This window comes from Jaculus jaculus, chromosome 18, assembly GCF_020740685.1.
Source record: "Jaculus jaculus isolate mJacJac1 chromosome 18, mJacJac1.mat.Y.cur, whole genome shotgun sequence".
Classification (NCBI taxonomy): Eukaryota; Metazoa; Chordata; class Mammalia; order Rodentia; family Dipodidae; genus Jaculus; species Jaculus jaculus.
The window spans coordinates 33,449,502-33,471,710 of record NC_059119.1 but is presented as its reverse complement, the minus strand read 5'-3'; the positions used below and the strand labels follow the sequence as shown (position 1 = coordinate 33,471,710).

Genomic DNA, 22,209 nt, shown 5'->3' with positions numbered 1-22,209 from the left:
CTGAGGGCTTGCTCTGAGGAGACCCTGGGTCATGCTGTGCTGCCGAGACGTCCTTTCCCTTACCATGCGACACCGAGACCAAAAGCCACACGAAACCGCACACTTTCTAGCTGGCCTTATCAACACAATTTTGGTCTATTTCTATATGCCCTGTGACTCAGGAGATGTAGCTCTATTTTCATAGTTGCTGGAAAGATCTCTCTGTCATAGGGGTTCCTTCTGGCTGGGGCTCAGAAAGGATCCAGACTGAACTGCGTTGCCCTGCATTGCAAAGCGACCTCAGGGCACCCAGCCCCCCCCATTCCTCGACTCTTGAGCTAACTAAACAGCTTCTCTCTCTTCGGTTTCCCCACTCACCGTTTCAGCTTGGTCTTCCCACTCCACTTCAGAGAGATCCACACTGTTGTAGTTGGGTTTGGGCCTCAGCTTCTTGCCCTCTCTGTACTGGAGCGGACCAGACAAGAAGGAAAATGCAGGGTTAACATGCATCACTCTCCCATTTCCTCTCTTCTCTGAAGTCTTTCAAGTGTACTCAAAAACATCGAAGAATCTCGTGACCTTCAGGGTGATCTGACCAAACTTCCACCTGCAGAACTTTCCTGGCCAACATGTGCCACAGGGGGCTTCTCGGCCTCCTGGGGAGTGTTCCCTAGGATAGAGAGGTTTCTGTTTTGTGAGTTAGCTTGTCATAGTTTGGATAATTATTTTAAAAAATGTTTTATTTTCATTTATATATTTGAGAAAGAGACAGACTGAGTGAGTGAGAGAGAGATGGGGGGTGGGGATGGGGAATGGCATGCCAGGGCCTGCAAACAAACTCCAGACACATGTGCCACCACGTGCATCTGGCTTTATGTGGGGACTTGGGGAATCGAACCTGGGTCCTCAGGCTTCATAGGCAAATGCCTTAGCCACGAAGCCATCTCTCCAGCCTCCAGTTTGGATAATTCTAATTACTAAAGTTCTCTCTCTTTTGTAGCTGAAATCTCTCTCCCTGTAACTTTAACATTTTTTTTTTTTAATTAGAGAGACAAAGAGAGAGAAGGAGAGAGAATTGGCATACCAGGGCCTCATTCACTGCAACGGAACTCCGGATGCTTGTGCCGCTCAATGGGCACGAACAACCTTGTGCTTGCCTCACCTTTATTTGTGTCTGGCTTACGTGGGATCTGGAGAGTTGAACATGGGTCCTTAGGCTAACTGCTAAGCCATCTCTCTAGCCCTTAACTGCTGTTTTGTTTTCTCCTGAAGCCACTCAAAACGTGTCTCTCCAGGCCCTTGTCATTTCCTAGACTTGACATTCCTAACTAAACGTCCCATTCCATCAATATACGAGCTCTCTAAAGATGCTCTGTGCTGTCAATGTCTCCCCTCAAGATGGAGGCTAGAAATCTGAGTTGCATGGACCTCTGGTCAGTGTACCGTGGTGGGGGCAGAGCTTTTTAGGTGTTCCTTACGTATTTGTTTCAGTTGGTTGTTTTAGAAGACAGTAGTCATCTTCTCAACATATTAACCATACCTTCCAAATTTTATGGCATCTGCAAAACATTTTCATCCCGTTGATGGAGTTTTTTAATTGGACAGAGCCAAGGACAGGTGTGCGGTGCTTAATAACTGCCTGCCTCCAAAACTTGACACACAACCATGAATCAACTTTGTGTCATTATTATTCCTGGCCTTCACACTCCATCGATCACTCTCTTTTTCTCTGCATGAGGTAAACAGTTCGCTCTGCCATATGCTTACACCCTGTTGTGCCCTGTCCCGCCCTAGGCATAAAAGCAATAGGTACAATTGCCAATGGACCAAACCCTGCAAAACTGTGACTCGAGAAAAAAAATCTTTTCTAAACCGGGTGTGCTGACACACACCTTTAATCCCAGCACTCGGGAGGCAGAGGTAAGAGGATCAGCAAGAGTTCAAGAACACACTGAGACTGCATAGTGAATTCCAGGTCAGCCTGGGCTAGAGCGAGACCCTACCTTGAAAAACAGAACCAAAACCAAAACAAAACAAAGAACAAAACAAACTTTCCTGTTTATAAGCTGTCTGTTTGTTGTGGGGATGGGAAACTGGTGGTTCCAAAGGAATCTATTCTCACTTCTACCTGAATTATCTGTTCTCTGGTCTGTTTATTAATCATGTCATTTTTTTTTTTGCCTTGTATATCTTACTAGATGATAAACAATTTTGAAAATTGGAACCATGACATAAATTTCTTTTCCTTCTTTTTTTCGAGGTAAGGTCTTGCTCTAGCCTAGGTTGACCTGGACTTCACTATGTAGTCTCAGGCTGGCCTTGAACTCATAGTGATCCTCCTATCTCTGCCTCCTGAGTGCTGGGATTAAAGGTGTGTGCCACCATGCCCAGATCACAAATATCTTTTCTTGTATTGTCTGCTGGTTTTTTTTTTTTTTTTTTTTTGTAAACTATCCCCAAATCCTGTATTGTTAGGATCCCAATGCAAATAAGATCGATACCTACCAGGGGTCGGAGGTCAGGATGAGAGAGGATGTAGCCATTATTAGTATTCAAGAAGGCATATCCATGCACCCCGAGCTGCCAAAGTCAGGGGTTGAGGGCATTAGACGGTCGTCATGGATGAATAGAGGGTGAAGGGCTGGGGAGGGGGTACACAGGGTAGTCAAAGGCAGAAGCTCTCAGCAGTGGGTTTTTCAAATAGGAATCTTACAGAGCCAAATAATGCCATAGCCTTGCCTGACTCTGATGATGTCATTTGTTTGTTTGTTTGAGACAGGGTCTTATATAGCCCAAGTTGGCATGAAACTCACTAAGAAATAGAGAATGACCTTGAATTAGTGTTTCTTTTTCTTTTCTTTTCTGTCTTTCTTTCTTTCTTATTTTTTGAGGTAGATTCTATGATCTAACCACCAAATGCTGAGATTAAAGGTATGTGCCACCACACTGGGTCATGGCCTTGAACTTCTGATCATCCTGTCTCCACCTACTAATTTCCAGGATTACCGCCATGTCAGCTTCATTCACTCTTTTTTATTTTTTTAAAGGGAAGAAGAAAATCTAGTCTTGTTTATTTATTTACTTATTTATTTATGTGAGAGAGAGAGAAGGAGAATGGGTGCACCAGGGCCTCTAGTCATTGGGCAAATGAACTCCAGACACATGCACTACCATGTGCATCTGGCTTACATGGATTCTGGGGAATTGAACCTGGGTCCTTAGGCTTTGCAGTCAAGCACCTTAACCACTAAGCCATCTCTCTAGCCCTTCATTTGCTCTTTTTATATAAAAAACTTTATTTATTTATTGAGAGAGAGAATGAGGGATAGAGGGAGAGAGAGAGAGAGAGAGAGAGAGAGAATGGGCACACCAGGGTCTCCAGCCACTGCAAACGAACTCCAGACGCCAGCGCCCCCTTGTGCATCTGGCTGACGTGGGTCCTTTGGCTTGACAGGCAAACGCCTTAACTGCTAAGCCATCTCTCCAGCCCCCTTCATTCACTCTTTTTTTAAAAATTTTTATTTATTTATTTGAGAGCGACAGACACAGAGAGAAGGACAGATAGAGGGAGAGAGAGAGAATGGGCGCGCCAGGGCTTCCAGCCTCTGCAAACGAACTCCAGACGCGTGCGCCCCCTTGTGCATCTGGCTAACGTGGGACCTGGGGAACCGAGCCTCGAACCGGGGTCCTTAGGCTTCACAGGCAAGCGCTTAACCGCTAAGCCATATCTCCAGCCCCCTTCATTCACTCTTAAACAGCACTGCTTGGCATGGAGGTACAGATGGAGAAACTGAGGCATGCGTAGTAAAGAACTTGCTAAAGGCCATAAAGCAAATCATGGCAAAAGGCTTCACGACAAGAAGCTACTGCGCTGCTCCCGCAGCATCTGTCTGGGCCGGATGGAGGCGCTCCACCTAAGCTCGGGCTCGATGGCTGCTGCCTGCTGTAGCCTGGCTCTGGAGTGTGCCCCAAAGGCCCAGGTACCCGAGGCTTGGTTGCCAACCTGCGGTGCTTTGAACTTTGAGGAGGCGTGGCCTAGTGGGAGGAAGTTAGGTCACTGGGGGAGTGCTCTTGAAGGACATATTGGGATGCCTCCCCTGTTTCATCTCTTCGCTTCTGACAGCTGGAGAGATGGCTTAGCGGTTAAGTGCTTGCCTGTGAAGCCTAAGGACCCCGGTTCGAGGCTCGATTCTCTAGAACCCACGTTAGCCAGATGCACAAGGGGGCGCATGCGTCTGGAGTTCGTTTGCAGTGGCTGGAAGCCCTGGTGCACCCCATTCTCTCTCTCTGCCCCTCTTTCTCTCTCTGTCGCTCTCAAATAAATAAACAAAAAAAAAAAATTAAAAAAAAAAAAAAAGAGCACAAGTTTCCTCTGTCATTCTGTTCCACCTCGCCACAGGCCCAAAGCCACATTCAAGCAACCATAGACCGAAACCTCTGAAATCATGAGCCAAAATAAATCTCTCTTCTTGTTAAACTGACTTTTCTCAGGGCTTTGTCACAGTTGATGGAAAGCTACCTGACAGGGCCCCTTAGGGACCCGACCCAGGCTCACCTTGTAGCGGGGTGCCAGCTTCATGAGCTCTCTCAGAGTCACATCAGAGCCCACCACACCCAGAAGAATGCCATGGGATCGCTGGAATAAAAAGTACAAGGGTTAGGGGCGTTGGGCTTCCCAAGTCCAAGGCCAGACGGGGCTCTAGGCTGCCCCAGAGCCAGAGGAGAAGGTGCCTGGGTCTTAAACCAGCCTTCCTCTGCAGTTAGATTTTAGATTGTTTCCCTGAATGAAAACGTAGAATCTGTCAGAGAAGACCTCGGGAATGATCTCAGCTCCTGGCAAGATTAATACCCGGTATTAATATGTAAGTGATAATATTTGAGTGGAATATAAAGTTGGATGAAATATTAATTTCATAGCTGAAATGCAAGAACCATAACTTATGGATGCTCTAAGGCATAAGTGGCTTATAAGGAAGACATTTCCTGACCTGACAGAGAATGGAAGGCTCTAGAACTTCCCCCACCTGGAGGCTTTCACAAACAATCTGCTTAATTTGACCAGTGAGGTGTGGTTTTGCTGGGAGGCTAGAAGCAGACCTGAGGCTTTAGGTCTATGAGGCAGTGGTCCCTACAGCACAGCAGGTGATCCCCACGCCCCCCACAAACCACTGGATGAGCACCCAGGTTAAAGCCTATGGTCAGTGAGGATGCTTCCATGTGGCTAGCCAGAAATTGTGCCTGGGAATCTGTATTTAACTCTCATGGGTGTCTTGTGGCTCAGGAACCCCTGGTCTTGTGATATCAGACAGTGGCTCTGAGTTCGAATCTCTGCTGCCACTTCACTGGGATCAGCCACTCACGGTTTCATTCTTCTTGCTGAAGACAGGCATGGCCACTGTAGTGAGAAGCATCAGACTCTGGGCCTTCGAGGTGAAGAGCTGCCGGGAGAGGAAGAGGCGGAGGCGGTCAGGGGTCAGTGGACCTGGGTGTCAACACCGGCTCTCCTTCCAATATGAGGGAAGGAGTGTTAGAGGGAACTGGAAGGAGGGCCGGAGGAGCTCAGGGGGGCTCGAAGGGTGGTATGGGGGGTGCTTGAGGGAATGCTGGAGGAACTGGAAGGTGTGGAAGGGGTGCTGGGAGCTGGAGGGAGAGCTGGAGGGATGGAGGCAGTACTGGAGGCAGTGCTGGGAGGAGCGGAAGTGCTAGGGGAGGTGGGGTGGATTTTGGGGGGAGGGCTAGGGGAGGTGGGGTGGATTTTGGGGGGAGGGCTGGGGGAGGTGGGGTGGATTTTGGGGGGAGTGCTGGGGGAGGTGGGGTGGATTTTGGGGGGAGTGCTGGGGGAGGTGGGGTGGATTTTGGGGGAGTGCTGGGGGAGGTGGGGTGGATTTTGGGGGGAGTGCTGGGGGAGGTGGGGTGGATTTTGGGGGGAGTGCTGGGGGAGGTGGGGTGGATTTTGGGGGGAGTGCTAGGGGAAGTGGGGTGGATTTTGGGGGAGTGCTGGGGGAGGTGGGGTGGATTTTGGGGGGAGGGCTGGGAGAGGTGGAGTGGATTTGGGGGCTAGTCTGGGGGAGCTGGAAGGTGATACCCTGGGGAGCACAGGGAGGAGTCATGGGGTGGGGTAGGTGGAAGGAGCCGGGCCCAGTTCAGTTGGCAAAGCACTGATTCCAACGCTCAGCTCCTGAGGGTGTGAGCCAAGCTCTCTCATCCTCATCTACCCAGAGCGAGGGTGAGCCCTAGAGCCCAGCACACACAAGTTTCTGTACCACCCAGGAGCACGACACAGCTTTCGGATATGGCTGCAGAGCCAGACACCAGCACGCACAGGAGGAGCCGCAGCACAAGGACTGGGTATCCAGCCTCTGCCATCTGCCTCAGGTCACCCTTAACACTTGGGCGAACACGCCGCTCTCTCTCCAGGAATGCAGAACCAGACCACAATCCTGTCCAGCCCCGGGGGAGGCGGTCCCCTGCCTGGCTGATTGCTCTTGCCTTCTTCAATGTTCTTGGAAGACCGTGTGGCTTTAAGGATACCAAGTGTGCACGCGGCAGGGACATTGTAGGGCTGCCTATTGCTCAGAGCGCTTGAGAGAGGCCGAGGAAGCCGGCGTGGTGGCACACGCCTTTAATCCCAGCACTCGGGAGGCAGAAGTAGGGGAATTGCCGTGAGTTCGAGGCCACCCTGAGACTACATAGTGAACTCCAGGTCAGCCTGAGCTAGAGTGAGACCCTACTTTGGAAAACAAACAGAAAGAAAGAAAGAAAGAAAGAAAGAAAGAAAGAAAGAAAGAAAGAAAGAAAGAAAGAGGCAGGGGAATCATGACCTTCTAGGGCAGACGTCCTTGGAAAAGGAAGTCCTTTCAACTTTCACTCTCCTCCCCGACCTTAGCACTTGTTTCAGGGTAGAGTTGGAAGGCAGGTTTTCCTTGCCTGGGCCTCCCCAGCATCTCCTATTCAGGGATCAGTCCTCTGCACTATCCAAGGCTCTTTGGTCCCTGGGTTTAGAAGCCACGGGTGCTGTAGGGGGATTTAGCTGTGTACACAGGGGTCATTTTTTTTTTTTTTTAAAGTGAAGGCAAATCTGTGCCTTCGTCTTCAGGCGTGGGTGGAAATGAGACCCTAGGAGGCCATGCTGTCTGTGAAGGGCTGCCTGAGGACAGCTTGGGACAACCTGCCTGGAGTCATCTGGGCGGCATCACAGGGACGCAAAGCTTTGCTTCTGCTCCCCTTCCTTCTCCCTCCTCGTCCCTCTGCCAGACACATGCCCAGCTGCTATGGTGCCCAGGTGTGGTCACCGCTGCCACTCCTCTCACTGCACGTTAGTTCTGAGAGACCCCCCCCCTCCGCCTCCGGCAGCCCCTCAGCACGTAGGAGGTGCTGCACATGTTGGGGAGACAGATACTCCTCAGACAGGAGGCTGTATGGATGCACGCCTTTAATCCCAGCACTCGGGAGGCAGAGGAAGGAGGATCGCTGCAAGTTCCAGGCCAGCCTGACACTACAAAGTGAGTTCCAGGTCAGCCTGGGTTAGAGTGAGACCTTACCTCGAAAAACCAAACCAAACCAAACCAAACCAAACCAAATCAACAAACAAAACCCAAACAAAGGAAGGAAGGGGGTAAGCCCGAGGGTAGTGGAGACAAGAGAATGGGAGCAGTTCTCCTTCCTCTTCTCCTTCTTCTCTTCCCTTTGCTCTCCCACCCTTCTCCCATCTACCTGGGGCAAGCAGAGCCTGTGGTCAATGACCACCTTGACCATGGAGGTGTACCCAGGGGGCAGCCATCAGAGGGGTATGTCAGTGTCCCAGGCAGGCCCTCACAGAAGAGCTGGTTCCCTCTGGGGAGGTGACTTCCTACTAGCGAAGGTACTTTAGTGTGGATTTGTGAGTCTTGTCCCAAACTTTTCAGGATGACCCGTATCTACTATTACTCTGTGCTGTAAGATGCTCCTGTCCTTAGGCATAGAGCCCAGCAGAAGAAGAGTGTGCCTTCCCAGACACCTCGGCTGCTCAGAGTCAGCGTCAAGTAGAAGTGGTCAATGAGAGGCAGGCACATGAGCTGGAGACTCCTACGCAGTAGCCTTTGAGGGGTGAACATGCCCCCCGCCCCTCCCACCTGACATTCACACACTGTTTTAGTTCCATTAGCTTCTGGGACCAGGAAGATGGGGCTCATCTTGGGGACAGTAAAGGTGATGGCAGGAAGGAAAAGGATATTGTTGCAGATGCACCCTCTGTCCATGTAGGCCTCTGTCCAGAAGACCTCATGCTGGTGGTTGATGACCATGGGGTGGGTTGACCAAAGGGCAGCCTGGGCCCCTGGCTAGCTCTAAGATTCCTTCCCCCCCACATAAACCTCTTTCCCCCGTATGTCTTATTTATCCACTGTTTTCAGGACTGTCTTAATTGCAGTGTTATGTTCCAGATAATCTATGCTCTTAATTCCAGCACATTGTCACTGAGGCAGGATGTGATTTAAGAAGTGGCAGAAAGTCTCCCCCGCCCTCAAACACCTCCAGTGACCTTCTACCTCTACATTTATTTATTTATTTATTGTGTGTAAGACAGTGCTTCCTACAGCCTGGGAAATGCAAGGAGCACCCAGGGCGAAGTGGTTGGTAGGACGGCAAATAATTGATCCGACTGTTTCCCTTGGCAAGTGGGAGAGCGTATTGAGGAAGGCAGGGTCCTGGGAAGTGGGGAGAATCAACATATAGGGGTGGGATGTGTCTACTCGGTTGGGCTCTGGGGCAGCTTTAGACACAAAGCAGTGTCTTTTTATGAGCGGGGCTGAAGGTTGCCAGCAGGAGAAGGAGGAGCATATCAATGCCTTCACGCCCCCCACCTTTATGATGCCTCTTGGGATGGCATATCAGCCCTTTCCCAACCGGGCAGTCACTAACTGCCCCCCCCCGCCCGACCTCACTCTGGGCCTCCCCGCCTGTCTGGAGCCACCACCAGGCCTACCCTGCTGTCCATGTACGCCTCTGTCCAGATGATGTCGTGGTCGTGGTTGATGACCATGGGACGGCTGAGCACGTGCAGGTACTCCATCACGTTCTCTTGGGCGTCAGCCAGTGTGGAGATTTGCGTGTAGTAGCCTGGGGAGGGGAAGGCCGCCTGGTCATCAGATGCCAAGGGGAGCCCCGCTCAGTCCCTGGGCAGGGCCCATTCACCCTCGCCCGCTGCTGGTGGTTCTCAGCTGGGGCCCCTCTAGCCGTAGGCAACTCCTTCCCCAAGGCCAGGCCCCGCTCCCAGTGTAAGATGGCGAACAATCTGCGTCAACTGGGGAGCTCTCTGAGGGGCCTCCCACCCTCCAGCACTCTGCAGAGGGATAGTGTTACAGTGACGCCTCCCCCGCCTCCTTAAATCTTCCCCATGTCATTCTCTCTGGCTCTGTTCAGGGATGCTTATACCCTATGCCCATAGCCTCTTGTTTCCCTTATTGCTGTCCTTCCTTGGGCCATGGGCTGTGGGCCATGGCTGCCTGACTCATTAAAGTAGCCACCGTGCTATGGAAAAAGAGCACGTGGCTTGCAAGGTTGTGAATGGTTTGCTGCCTACCTTTCCGGTCTCACTGCCTGTCACGTCTTCCCAAGCCATCCATCCCACATGCCAGCAAAATGGGATAGCTTTCCTTCCCAGCGTACCCTTGCCTCAGACCCTCTGCACGGAACACCCTTCCTCGCTTTGTCTAAACTGGGGAGTACCGCTCCGCTGCTCTCCTGCATCTTTAACAGCCCGAGCCTCACGAACACCCATCTCAGTTCAGGTCTATCATACTGTCACCAAGGTCCACCTGCTGGCTGCATCAACAGTGAGACTGAGCTCAAGTCTGTCTTATTACCCTTGGTCCCCAGTTTTGCAAATTGTACCAGGGGCATGGCAGATGCTCAAAAAATTTCTGCCAAATCAACAGAGCCTAAGATGGCACTGCAATCCCAGGCCTTGGGTTCTGGTCCCAGATATTGGAGGACTGTTTACATACAAAACATTATGCCAAAAAACCCCCACAAAACTGTGATCTGCTGGGAATGGTGGCCCATGTATGTAATCCCAATACTTGGAAGGCTGAGGCAGGAGGATGGCTATGATTCTGAGGTTAAGATGGGCTATATAATGAGACCCTGTCTAAAAAAAAAAAACAAAACCCAACCAATAAATAAATGAATAGATTAGAAAAATAGTGCTCTACTTTTGTCTTTGACAAAGGTGGGTGACATAATTTGCCACAATAGGAATGACGGTGGGCATAAGAGTCAACTTTGTTTTTATTTTTTATTTTTTTGTTTTTTGAGGTAGGGTCTCACTGTAGCCCAGGCTGACCTGGAATTTACTATGGAGTCTCTCAGGGTGGCCTCGAACTCACGGCAATCCTCCTACCTCTACCTCCCAAGTGCTGGGATTAAAGGCATGCGCCACCACACCCGGCTTCAGCTTTGAAAACATGAAACCCCTGGCCTCCTGCCTGGCTTTCTTAAGGAGCCAGTTCTCTTGTGCAAACCCTGGATAGGTGGCCTCTGATTTTCATTTAGGGTGACGCTAAGCCAAGGGTCTCCAGGAACATCTCAAAGTCTTATGAGAACTTGGCCCTCACTCTTGCTTTCTTCCAACAACAAGGGGAAGCGGGCGCGGGGGTGAGGGGGATGACTTTTCAACACAGCGCCACCCCTCTCTGAGGGCTTTGCCCAAAGACCTGCGCTCAACCGCGCAGGCACCCCAGTAATGCTGTCGGCTGGCTCAGTGGGGAGCACGGGGCGTGCTGCCCACAGCTTTCACCTTTGTTGTTGCAGGCGATCCACTTCATCCGGTCAGCGAAGGTCACTTCTCTCCCGATCAGGTACGTGAAAACTCGGACCTGGCCACGAGACAGATTGGGCAGCTTCAAGCCGTGCCAGCATCATTTACAAGGGGGCCCAGATGTTGGGCCCAGGCACATCACAGTCCCCGGAACTGTGCTTGGAACAGAGGAGGTCCCGAGGCCCAGGCGTAACTTGAGTTGCCCAGCATCATGGTGAATATGGGGTAGGACCCTGAAATCTTTGGACCCACCCTCCTGGCCCAGGGGTGTCACCCCTGGTTGGGACATGCCTGAACTGATATATAATGTAAAGGAACTTTACATTTGGGACTATGCTGCTGTTGTCCACTATAGCTGAGGGAGAGGCAGAAGGATGCTCCCAAACCCCTTTCCTACGGCCTCCAACCTCCTGGCAGCGAGTCACCTTGCGGTCTGGCCAGTTATACTTCTCAAACACAGGTTCGTAGCCTTCCACGGCCCCGTCAGTGATCAACATGATGGCCTGGTTGCAGAGACTTCCTTGTCTGGCCTCTTGGAACTGTGAAAGTGGACGTGGCCCCATCACTACAGGCTACATCATGCTGCCCCCCACCTTTCTGCCCCCCCCCCCCGATCTTCCCAGTGGCAGGCACCTGTTTCAGGATCTGGAAGGCCTCTACCAGGGCTTGGCTCACGATGCCCACACCTTTGACCATCAGTTCATCCACCAGCTGCTTGAAATGCTGTTGAATGGAAACGTCAGATGAGGCTCGGCCGATTACGTGGGCCCAGGAAGTTTCCTTTCTGTGCTTGTGGAGGAAGTTATTTGGAATGCTGTCAGGACTTGGCTATAGGGGCGAGGTCCACGATGCAACCAGTCACATTCACCCGAGTCGATGTTTCTCAAATGACCCCAAGATGAACACAAATCCATGTTCTCTACCAGAGACAAGTGTGAAGCCACCCAGAGGGAAGGCAGTCTCGGAATGGAGGAGAGCCATGTTCTCTGGGCTCAGCCACCACCTCAGTGGGGAGGAGTCACAGGAGACACTGGAGGCCCCAGAGCCTGAGGCCAGGGTTGAAGAGGATGCCAAACTCAAAGCCCTCAATCCCTGAGGGACACGTAAAATCTGTTTAAAAATTGCTGCCACATCCTCTTATCTTTTATTTATTTTTATTAGAGGAAAGGACTCAGAAGCACTGGGTTTGGGCTGGAGAGATGGCTTAGCGGTTAAGCGCTTGCCTGTGAAGCCTAAGGACCCTGGTTCGAGGCTGGATTCCCCAGGACCCACGTTAGCCAGATGCATGGGGGGGGGGCGCACGCGTCTGGAGTTCGTTTGCAGTGGCTGGAGGCCCTGGCGCGCCCATTCTCTCTCTCTCTCTGTCTGCCTCTTTCTCTCTCTGTCTGTCACTTTCAAATAAATAAATAAAAATAAACAATAATATATATATTTTTTAAAAAAGCACTGGGTTTGGCTCTGTGTCCTTCACGAAGACTGGCAGACTGGGAAGGTAAGAGCAGCAAAGGGAAACAGCCCTGGGTCCTTCTCCAAGCAGAGACCAGACCCGAGAGAGCAGGACGCTCTGGTGCTGGGAGACCTGCGTGCTGCTTGTCGAATAAAGCAGCTACGCAGAGTCAGTGGGGCGGGGGCCCTCGGGGACGAGGTCTGCCTGGCGACTACTGCCTTGCTTTGTTTCCCCAGGGGCCTTGTTATAAGCAGAAGCAGCCTTGCAGTGGTCTGCACAGACACCCCCCCCCCCATGCCATCCTTCACCCTGATGACCACTAGGCCGTGGTGGACACTTACCTCTCTGTTGTCTCGATCTGCTTGGACGAGGATGCCTTTGAAGCAAGGCTCAACGTAGTGGACATAGTCATTATACTGCAGCCGAGAGGAGGGGAGAGAGAACAGGGGCTCAGAAATGGGCTCACCTGGACACCTGTCTTGTGGGTAGGCAGACATTAACAGTCTGGAGTTTATCGGAGGAGGGGCCCTACCTCAAGTCTGCCCTGAGATGAAAAGGAGGAGGGTGGAGGTATTAGAGCATGGTCCTCTCTCTCTCTCTCTTTTTTGTTTTTGTTTTTTTGAGGCAGGGTCTCACTCTAGCTCAGGCTGATCTGGAATTCCCTATGTAGTCTCAGGGTGGCCTCGAACTCACGGCCATCCTCCTACCTCTGCCTCCCAAGTGCTGGGATTAAAGGCAAGTGCCACCACGCCCGGCTCCCCTCTCTTAAGAGTTAATCCAATGGAGCCTGTCAATTACTCACCTAAAGACTTGCTAAAGAGGTAGGAAGAATAGTTATCCTTTTAAGGAAAAAATAATGTACTGTACCCCCCCCACCCCTCCCTTGGTGTAGTTGCTTGTAGATGCTCATGGCTGAGCCTGCAGCTTCTCTTTCTAACTCAGAGAGCCAACTCTCCCCCCCCGCCCCCGTTTTTTCTTTCTTTCCATTTGGATGTGGCTGAAATCCCAAGGATGTTTGCCCTGACACTTTGGGGCTTTCCCCCATTTTTCTCCATACATCTCCTCTGCTTTACTCACTCCTGATTGCCAGTGTGCCTAAGCTTTTGTAGTCACAGGACAAAGGTTTAGATCTGGCAGTGCTGTCTTAGGGTGTGTGAGCAGAGAGGGCGCTGAGAACTGAGACCCCACTTTGTTGGACTCTTCCCCCCACCCCGTTTTCTTCATCTTTGCTCCTCTCTCCCAGCGTGTCTGCGTTTGGTTGGAAGGTAAGAGAGTTGGAGTCATCACGAAGTGAGAACCTGGGGTGTCTGGACCTCCAGCAGACGAAGCCCTCTGCCCGGCGCCCTCAGGTGGGGTGAGGGCTGATGCGGGGGGGGTGGGGGGGCTGGTTGGTTCTGTCTGCAGTGGAGCCAGATTCTCTGGGAAGCCCACAAAGGATGCGGACTCAAGAAGAGCTGCGCACATCCACAGGCTACTTCAGATACTCTGAGGACGTCTTAAAGCCATCCACACAGACCGATCGTGGTCCCCTGGGTCAGAAGTCACAGCTGTCGAGGAAGGAGCCCCTCCACAGAGGGAGGCGCCTTGCGGTGCGAGAGGAGAAAGCGTTGACCGCAGCAAGCCACCCTTCTTACCGCGATGATGTTCACGAAGTCGTTCTCCCCAAGGGTGTCCAAGATGGTGGTGATGGTGTGCTTGGCAATAGCCATCCTGAGCCCTTTCATGCTGCCGCTCACGTCCACCACAATCACAACGTCCTTGGGAGAGGTAGCGGCTTGGATGTACCTTTGCAAGGAAGGAAGGCAGGACGCCAAGGCAGGAGCCGTCAGTTGGCCGAGAGCCTCCTGTGAATTCTACTTGGTCTGGCCCATGGGCGCCCCAAGTTCATTGGTGCCAGGTTTCCTCATGTGCCAGCAGGGTGGCACAAATAGGGCTGGTGAAGCCGGGAGTAAGCCTTGTCCTTTTTTTTTTAAACTTAAAAAAATTTTTTTTAAAAAATTTTTATTTATTTGAGAGCGACAGACACAGAGAGAAAGACAGATAGAGGGAGAGAGAGAGAATGGGCGCGCCAGGGCTTCCAGCCTCTGCCAACGAACTCCAGACGCGTGCGCCCCCTTGTGCATCTGGCTAACGTGGGACCTGGGGAACCGAGCCTCGAACCGGGGTCCTTAGGCTTCACAGGCAAGCGCTTAACCGCTAAGCCATCTCTCCAGCCCGCGCCTTGTCCTTTTTGATCAGACCAGCTAGGGCCCCTGAGGGGCTGGCAGCAGGGGAAAAAAGTTGGCTCAGTTTTGCTGCCCATCTGCCAGAGAAGGGGGAGAGTTGCTCCATAGAGATTTGGGCTGTAAGACTGTGTGTGCGTGTGTGTGTGTGTTTGGGGAAGGGTGTAGTTGATGAGCCTTCCAACTCTTAGGCTGCATTAAGGCTCCATACCTCTCAGGCCCTTGGGTGGGGAGCAGGGACGGGAGAGAAGACCCCAGGGGCTGCGTAGTGCGCGCTAGAGCACGCTGCCCGTCTGCTCGGTGAGCACTCACCAGCCGCGGTTTCGGCAGTCAAAGGCAATGACTCCATTCTCGTCGGGTGTCCACTTTATCCCTGTGGAAACAGGGGTTGCATCTTTTCACCAGCTCAGCGTGGCTGCCCAGCACCCCTCCCTGATGGCCACTGACTTCCAGAAGGGCCTCGAACGCCCCCCCCCAAACCCCAGCACAGGCTCTGCTTCACCTGTGGATGGCAGGGAGAAGATGGAGAGAGAGAGACAGAGACAGAGAGACAGAGAGAGAGAGAGAGAGACACTGGCCATCTGAAAGGTCACAGTAAGAGTCGGGGTGGTTTCTCAGAGAGGAGGTATGTGCCAGGGGCTCATCTGTGAGGCTTGACCTCATTTCCGAGAGCTGCGGGGAGCCACGTGGCCGTGACACTGTGGTGAGGTCCAGTGACCTGACCCGTGGTCGCCTGCCTCACTCAGGTGGCTCACTAGCATGCATGGTCTCTCCTGGTCTGGGAGGAGCAGGACCAAGCAAGCAACTTGAGTTCGGGGACTCTTGGCCCTAGAGGTGATGCTCAGAAACTCTCTCCTGTCTGGATGGATTGAGGGACGGGAGAGGTCCTGCTTTGCCCTACTAACAGCGCAGTGGGAGGTGGGTGATGTTAGAGCCCAGACCTTCTTGGAGCTGCTATAAAGGAGCCACGTTCATCACTTCTGGGAACGGCCCTTCCGGACAGTAAAGCCGGGCACATGCTTCAGGCAGAGGAGAACACACTGAGCCCATGCCCAGAGACTGACTGGCTCTGTCATGTCACCAACTAGGCATACTGTTCTTCCAGATGTCCCTTATCCAGAAACGACCTTGAGACTTTTTATTATTTTTATTTTTTTCAGAGAGAGTGAGGGAGAGAGAGAGAAAGAGAGAGGGGGGGGCAGAATTGGTGTGCCAGGGCCTCAGCTTCTGAAATCAAAGTCCAGATGATTGTGCCACCTAGTGGGCATGTGGGACCTTGCACTTGCCTCACCTTTTGTGGGTCTGGCTTATGTGGGATCTGGAGAGAGATTGAACACGGTCCTTAAGCTTTACAGGCAAGCGCCTTAACCACCAAGCTATCTCTCCAGCCTCTTAAGACTTTTTGAACACTCAGCTCAGCCAGACATGCAAGAAAACATGTCTAAGTCTAGTTAGGTGATGTCAAATGACCTTGAACCCATTTCTTCGTGGCACAACAGCCCCCTCGGCTCACTTCTGGGAACCTTAAAAAGATCAGGCTCTGCTATCTCTGGGTGGGCTGAAACTGGTTTTCAGACCCAACTGCTTTGTACTAAACCATTGACTTGAAGGGTCCTCTGACTGTCTTCCTCACTCAAACCCTGCTCTCTCCTAAAACCTGATGTGTGGATTTTCTTCTCATCTAACTGAACATTTTGGTAAATGAATGGAAAACATTAACATGATCCATAAGAAAAACTCTTCCAGAAAAGACTTTCATGATCAGGAATAGTGTGTTCAAGATAAGACTAAACGCAACAAAGCAAAACTGGAATTCTTTCTTGCTAGAGAAAGTATTCCAGGAGAATCATGAAAGTCTCCCCACAGGCTGTGAGGGCTTTTGGTGCCATAGCAGGTGGCATCAGAGATGTGCCTTGTGAGGAGCTCTGAGTTGTAGGAAAGGCTTCTGAGTTATTCCCTAAGACCTATCAAATGTGAATAGAGTCCCAAAGGTTAAGAGGGGCCCATGGTGGCTAGGAACTAAGGCCAGAGCCAAAGGCAGGCTTGGTGTGGTGGAGGTTGGGTGGCGTGGTTGTGACTGGACTGTAGGTGGCCAGAAGAGTGTGACCCTACGAAGTCCACATTCTTAAGACAGCAGGGTCACCTTGACCTCAGAACAGTGGTAGGGAAGAGAGGCTAAGAATGAGGCTTTTGGCCTAAATCAAAACCTCAAAAGAGGGTGCTGACAGTCCTGGATCTCTACCAAAATTCCAATTCCTCCCTCTCTCCCTTTCTCCCTCCCTCCTTTCTTTCCTTGCTTCTGCATGGCTAAGTCAGGACTCTACAGACTATAAGACACATTGGCCTCACATACAAGTTCACCAAACACATGAAGGACAGGCCCCTGTGACTGAGAGGGGTAAAGCGAAGGCCGTTACATCCAGCCTCCCGAGAATTTCAGATATTGCATCTGCCAAATACTAAACATACTATGGGCATATGCAATAACCTGGGTCTGAAATGTCCCCAGATGCCTATGTGTAAAAGGCTTGGTTCTAAGCTGACAGTGTTATCAGGAGTTGGTGGATCCTGTAAGATGTGGGGGCTTAGCAAGAGGAAATCAGATCCTTGAGGGTGTGCCCTTAAAGGGTATCCTGGGACCCTGACCTCTTCCTCCTGGCCTTCCCCCTTCTCTTTGCTTGACCATAACTTCCCATCCTAATGTTTTATATCATCAAAAGCTCAAAGTGGCAGGCTAAGCGATCAGATCATGGACTGAAATCTTTACAACCATGAGCCAAAATGAGTCTGTTCTCTCTTTCTCTCTCTCTCTCTTTTCAAGGTAGAGTCTCACTCTAGCTCAGTTTGGCCTGGAATTCACTCAATAATCTCAGGGTGGCCTTGAACTCATGGTGATCCTCCTACCTCTGCCTCCCGAGTGCTGGGATTAAAGGCGTGCGCCACCATGCCTGGCAAGCCTGTTCTCTTCATAAATGGAGTAGCTCAGGAATTTTGTCACAGTAATGGGAAAATGATCAGCATAGTATTCACAAAGAATACACATTAAAAAGGTTCAGGAATGTAATCCCAGCACTCGAGAGACAGAGGTAAGAGGATCACCATGAGTTTGAGGCCACCCTGAGACGACATAGTTAATTCCAGGTCAGCCTGAGCAGTGAGACCCTGCCTTGAAAAACAAAAACAAAACAAAAGTTCAGGAATGAATAAATACTCTCTCTCTCTCTCTCTCTCTTTTTTTTTTTTTTTTTTTTGGTTTTTTGAGGTAGGGTCTCACTCTGGTCCAGGCTGACCTGGAATTAACTCTGTCATCTCAGGGTGGCCTATGAACTCATGGCAATCCTCCTACCTCTGCCTCCTGAGTGCTGGGATTAAAGGCCTGTGCCACCACGTCCGGCTGAATAAATACTCTTAAAATGAACTTTTAGAAATGAAAAAAAAAAAGTGTTTTGGTTGAAAAAGCAATCTATGAAAAAATAAAATCAGTGAAGAGTAAATTCATATATTTGAATGACTTAGACAGAATCCTGCTGATTTAAAACACGAGGTCTAATGCATGTCAGATTGCAGATCCAGTAGGAGGAAAAGGACAGCAGTCAGGAGGACAATGTAAGAGATGTTGGCGAATGTTCTAGAACAGATTAACACAACTCACATACACAAGAGCCTCAGTGTACTGCAACCAGGGCAAATACAAAAATACCCCCAAGCAGACACAGAGTAATGAAGCTGGAGAAACTGCTTCTAAGGGCAAAACAAATACATATCTTGGAAGCACTCAGAAAGAGCAGCAGTTAAACTGAAAACAGATCTCCTCAACACTGGTGGGAGCCAGGAGGCAGGAAAAAGCAGTTTTCAGATGCAGAGAGAGAGAAGAGCTATCTTTTAAAATTGCATTTCCATCAAATGCAGCATTGGGAAAGGGGACAAGAGGGCAAGAGATAGCCTATTGTAGATAACTACACATGGAGGTAGTTTGTCCTAAGAGTAAAGGAATTTCTGGAAGGTTTACCCCATGAAGAGGGAAAACAACCCAGAAAGAACAGACTGTGGTGTATGAACAGAGCAGTTTCTATGTCAGATCGCAGTAGTGATACCTGATTTGTGGGCATGCAAACTTTGAGACAGTAGATAATTATAGATTGAATGCTAGGATGGGAGAAGGAGTTGATGTATAAAAGTTCTGAAGTCTGGGGCTGGAGAGATGGCTTAGCGGTTAAGCACTCGCCTGTGAAGCCTAAGGACCCCGGTTCGAGGCTCGGTTCCCCAGGTCCCACGTTAGCCAGATGCACAAGGGGGCGCACGCGTCTGGAGTTCGTTTGCAGAGGCTGGAAGCCCTGGCGCGCCCATTCTCTCTCTCTCCCTCTATCTGTCTTTCTCTCTGTCTCTGTCACACTCAAATAAATAAATAAAATATTAAAAAAAAAAAAAGTTCTGAAGTCTGGCCCTAGCAAGAGCTGTGGGAACTGAAGGGAAGGGCGTCTCTCCACACACAGCAGCCGTGTGCAATCAGAACACGGAGGACGGGGACCAGCTGACCTCTGTAGGAACACGGCCAGGCCATGCTTCACGAGTTCCTCTCCCCCACACACCAGCGTGGGGGAACACGGACATCACAGGAAGCAAAGATCCCCTCCAGCCTCTCTTGAAACCCTGCCCAACTGAGCCAGCAGAGACGGCTTCACAATCCAGGGTGGCTGAGCTGGACACTCACTCCATGAGGTCACTGGACCCATCTCCACTGGGGCAATGCATCCCTCGGATCTGGTTCTACAGGTCTGGAAGTGCCAGTCAGGCACTTGGCTAAACCAAGCAGCTTGGTAAAGGAAACAATATGGGGAGGGAAAGGATTTCTTTTTAAATTTTTATTTTATTTATTTGAGAGAGAGAAAGAGGGAGAGAGAAAGACACACACACACACACACACACACACACACAAACAGAGAGAGAGAGAGAGAGAGAGAGAATGGGCACACCAGGGTCTGTAGGCACTGCAAACGAACTTCAGATGCATGCACCACCTTGCGCATCTGGCTTATGTGAGTCCTGGGGAATTGAACCTGGGTCCTTAGCCTTGCAGGCAAGTGCCTGTAGTGGTTTGATTCAGGTATATCCCCATAAACTTAAGTGTTCTGAATGCTAGGTTCCCAGCTGATGGAGATTTGGGAATTAACGCCTCCTGGAGGAAGTGTATTGTTGGGGGTGGGCTTATGGGTGTTATAGCCAGTTTCCCCATGTCAGTGTTTGGCACACTCTCCTGTTTCTGTTGTCCACCTTATGTTGGCCAGAGGGTGATGTCCACCCTCTGCCCATGCCATCATTTTCTCCTACCATCGTGGAGCTTCACCCTCAAGTCTGTAAGTCAAAATAAACCTTTTTTTTTTCCTCCCCAAAGCTATTCTGGGTTGGGTGATTTCTACCAGCAATGTGAACCTGACTGCAACAGTGCCTTAACTGCTAAGCCATCTCTCCAGCCCAAGCATATTTTTTCATTAAATAATTTTTTTTTGAGGCAAGCCCAACAGACTGGCTTTTTGTTTGTTTGTTTATTTTTCAAGGTAGGGTCTCACGCTAGTCCAGGCTGACCTGAAACTCACTACATAGTCTCAGGGTGGCCTCTAACTCTCAGTGATACTCCTACCTCTGCCTCCCAAGTGCTGGGATTAAAGACATGTGCCACCATGCCTGGCTGGCCTTTTTCTTTCTTTCTTTTTATTTTTTTAATACAAGAGAGAATGCATGTATGAGAGAGAGAGAGATAGAGAGAGAATTTGCATGCCAGGGCTTCCAACCACTGTAATCAAACTCCAGACGTGTGTGCCACCTTGTACGCATGTGCAACCTTGCACGCTTGTGTCACCTTGTGTGTTTGGCTTACGTGGGACCTGGAGAGTCGAACATGGGTCCTTAAGCTTTGCAGGCAAGCGCCTTAGCCACTAAGTCACCTCCAGCCCAAGAATTAAAAAAAAAAAAAATCTAGCTGGGCGTGGAGGCAGAGGTAGGAGGATCGCTGTGAGTTCAAGGCCACCCTGAGACGACATAGTGAATTCCAGGTCAGCCTAGACTAGAGTGAGACCCTACCTCAAAAAACAACAACAACAAAAAATCTTTTAGGCCCTCTTTAAAAATCTCTATTTTTGCAAATAAATTCCAGGGTGGTTTTGTTTCTGTTTAGCTATTGCTCAGTTGGATTTTAGGTTTGTTCTGTATCTTTCTGACCTCGGTCTACTGCTGTGATCTCTTTACTTCCCTTGCCACGTGCCGCTAACGTCCTCCTTCCTCTCCCCAACCTTTTCACGTGCTTCCCAACGCTCTTCATCGCTACAAACCTCCATAGCCTTAGCAACTTCTAAAAGCTGAGGAATTTAACAGTACCTCATATTTCCTCTCAGATACTCTGGCGCTTCTAACTTTCAAAGCCAACTCTAGTCTCCACCCTGATCCACCATACAACCCTCCCATGTCTTTTTTTTTTTGTTTACCCGTATGTGCAAAGATGTGCATTCCATGTGCAAGTGTGCGTAGGCCCGAGAAGAACTTTGCATGCCTTCTTTATCACTCAGCCACCACACCCGGATGAAATTACTTCTTAAAGGAACCCCTCAGATTGAAGAGAAGGAAAAGCACACACACAAAGCCACAGGAAAGAATAAATCAGATTTGAACAATAATACAAAAGAGGTGAGAGGAAGTGCACGCCTTTAATCCCAGCACTCAGGAGGAACAGGTAGGAGGATTGCCCTGAGTTTGAGGCCACCCTGAGACTACATCGTGTATTCCAGATCAGCCTGGACTAGAGCAAGACCTTACCTCAAAGAAAGGGGGGGGAAGCCAGGCGTGGTGGCGCACGCCTTTAATCCCAGCACTCGGGAGGCAGAGGTAGGAGGATCGCCATGAGTTCAAGGCCACCCTGAGACTACAGAGTTAATTCCAGGTCAGCCTGGACCAGAGTGAGACCCTACCTCGGAAAAAAAAAAAAGAAAGGGGGGGGGAGGGGGGCTGGAGATCTGTCACAGTAGTTAAGGTACTTGCCTAAAAAGCAAAAGGACCCAAGTTCGATTTTCCATTACCCACATAAAGCCAGATGTACAAGGTGGCACATGCGTCTGGAGTTTGTTTGCAGTGGCTAGAGGCCCTGGAGTATCCATTCTCTCCCTCCCTCTTTCTCTCTCTCTCTCTGTATCTGTGTGTCTCTCTAATAAATAAAAATATTTTTTTCCTGGGTATTGAAAATTTTATTATTTCTATTTCTATTTATTTTTATTCTTTGCATTTTTTAAATTAGTTTTCTATTCAGCAAATACAGGCAGTTTGGTACCATTATTAGGCTCATCCGTGACCTACCCCCTCCCCATTGGCCCCTCCTTGTTGAGGTATATGGGTCATGCATTGTGTAGTTAGCCCACAGTTATTGGTACGATAAATGTCTCTGCATATCTTGACCCAACATGTGGCTCTGACATTCGTTCCGCCCCCTCTTCCACAAAATTTCCCTGAGCCATGTTGGGTTCATTTTTGGTCTGCTTCAGTGATGAGGTGTTGGGGGCCTCTGAGGCTCTGGCTCTCGGATTTTGTAGAAGTTGATTTTTCTCTGTGTTGATCTCCTTCCCCCTTGTGCTGATATTCGGTTCATCAGGAAAACAGCACCCTTGCTTGTTTGGCCAATTTTCCTTAGTTTCAGCTGGGGCCCTTTTGAGGTGTGATGGGGAATAAAAATATTTTTTAAAAAAGAGAGGCACAGGAACAAAGACAAGGATGTTGACTTTTTC

General features: G+C 50.2%; 1 protein-coding gene across 1 annotated transcript in view; it reads right to left on the bottom strand.

Moving 5' to 3' along the window:
- The window catches only part of Cacna2d4 (calcium voltage-gated channel auxiliary subunit alpha2delta 4), a 165,418-nt gene that overhangs the window by 84,293 nt on the left and 58,916 nt on the right, over window positions 1-22,209 (bottom strand). The window contains exons 7-17 of the mRNA XM_004669117.2: window positions 14,756-14,816; window positions 13,856-14,006; window positions 12,563-12,637; window positions 11,408-11,497; window positions 11,200-11,313; window positions 10,754-10,832; window positions 8,942-9,075; window positions 5,340-5,417; window positions 4,535-4,615; window positions 2,485-2,559; window positions 358-444 (exon numbers count right to left, since the gene is read on the bottom strand). Coding sequence (XP_004669174.2) covers window positions 358-444; window positions 2,485-2,559; window positions 4,535-4,615; window positions 5,340-5,417; window positions 8,942-9,075; window positions 10,754-10,832; window positions 11,200-11,313; window positions 11,408-11,497; window positions 12,563-12,637; window positions 13,856-14,006; window positions 14,756-14,816 — 1,025 coding nt within the window. The remainder of the gene's footprint in view (window positions 1-357; window positions 445-2,484; window positions 2,560-4,534; window positions 4,616-5,339; window positions 5,418-8,941; window positions 9,076-10,753; window positions 10,833-11,199; window positions 11,314-11,407; window positions 11,498-12,562; window positions 12,638-13,855; window positions 14,007-14,755; window positions 14,817-22,209) is intronic.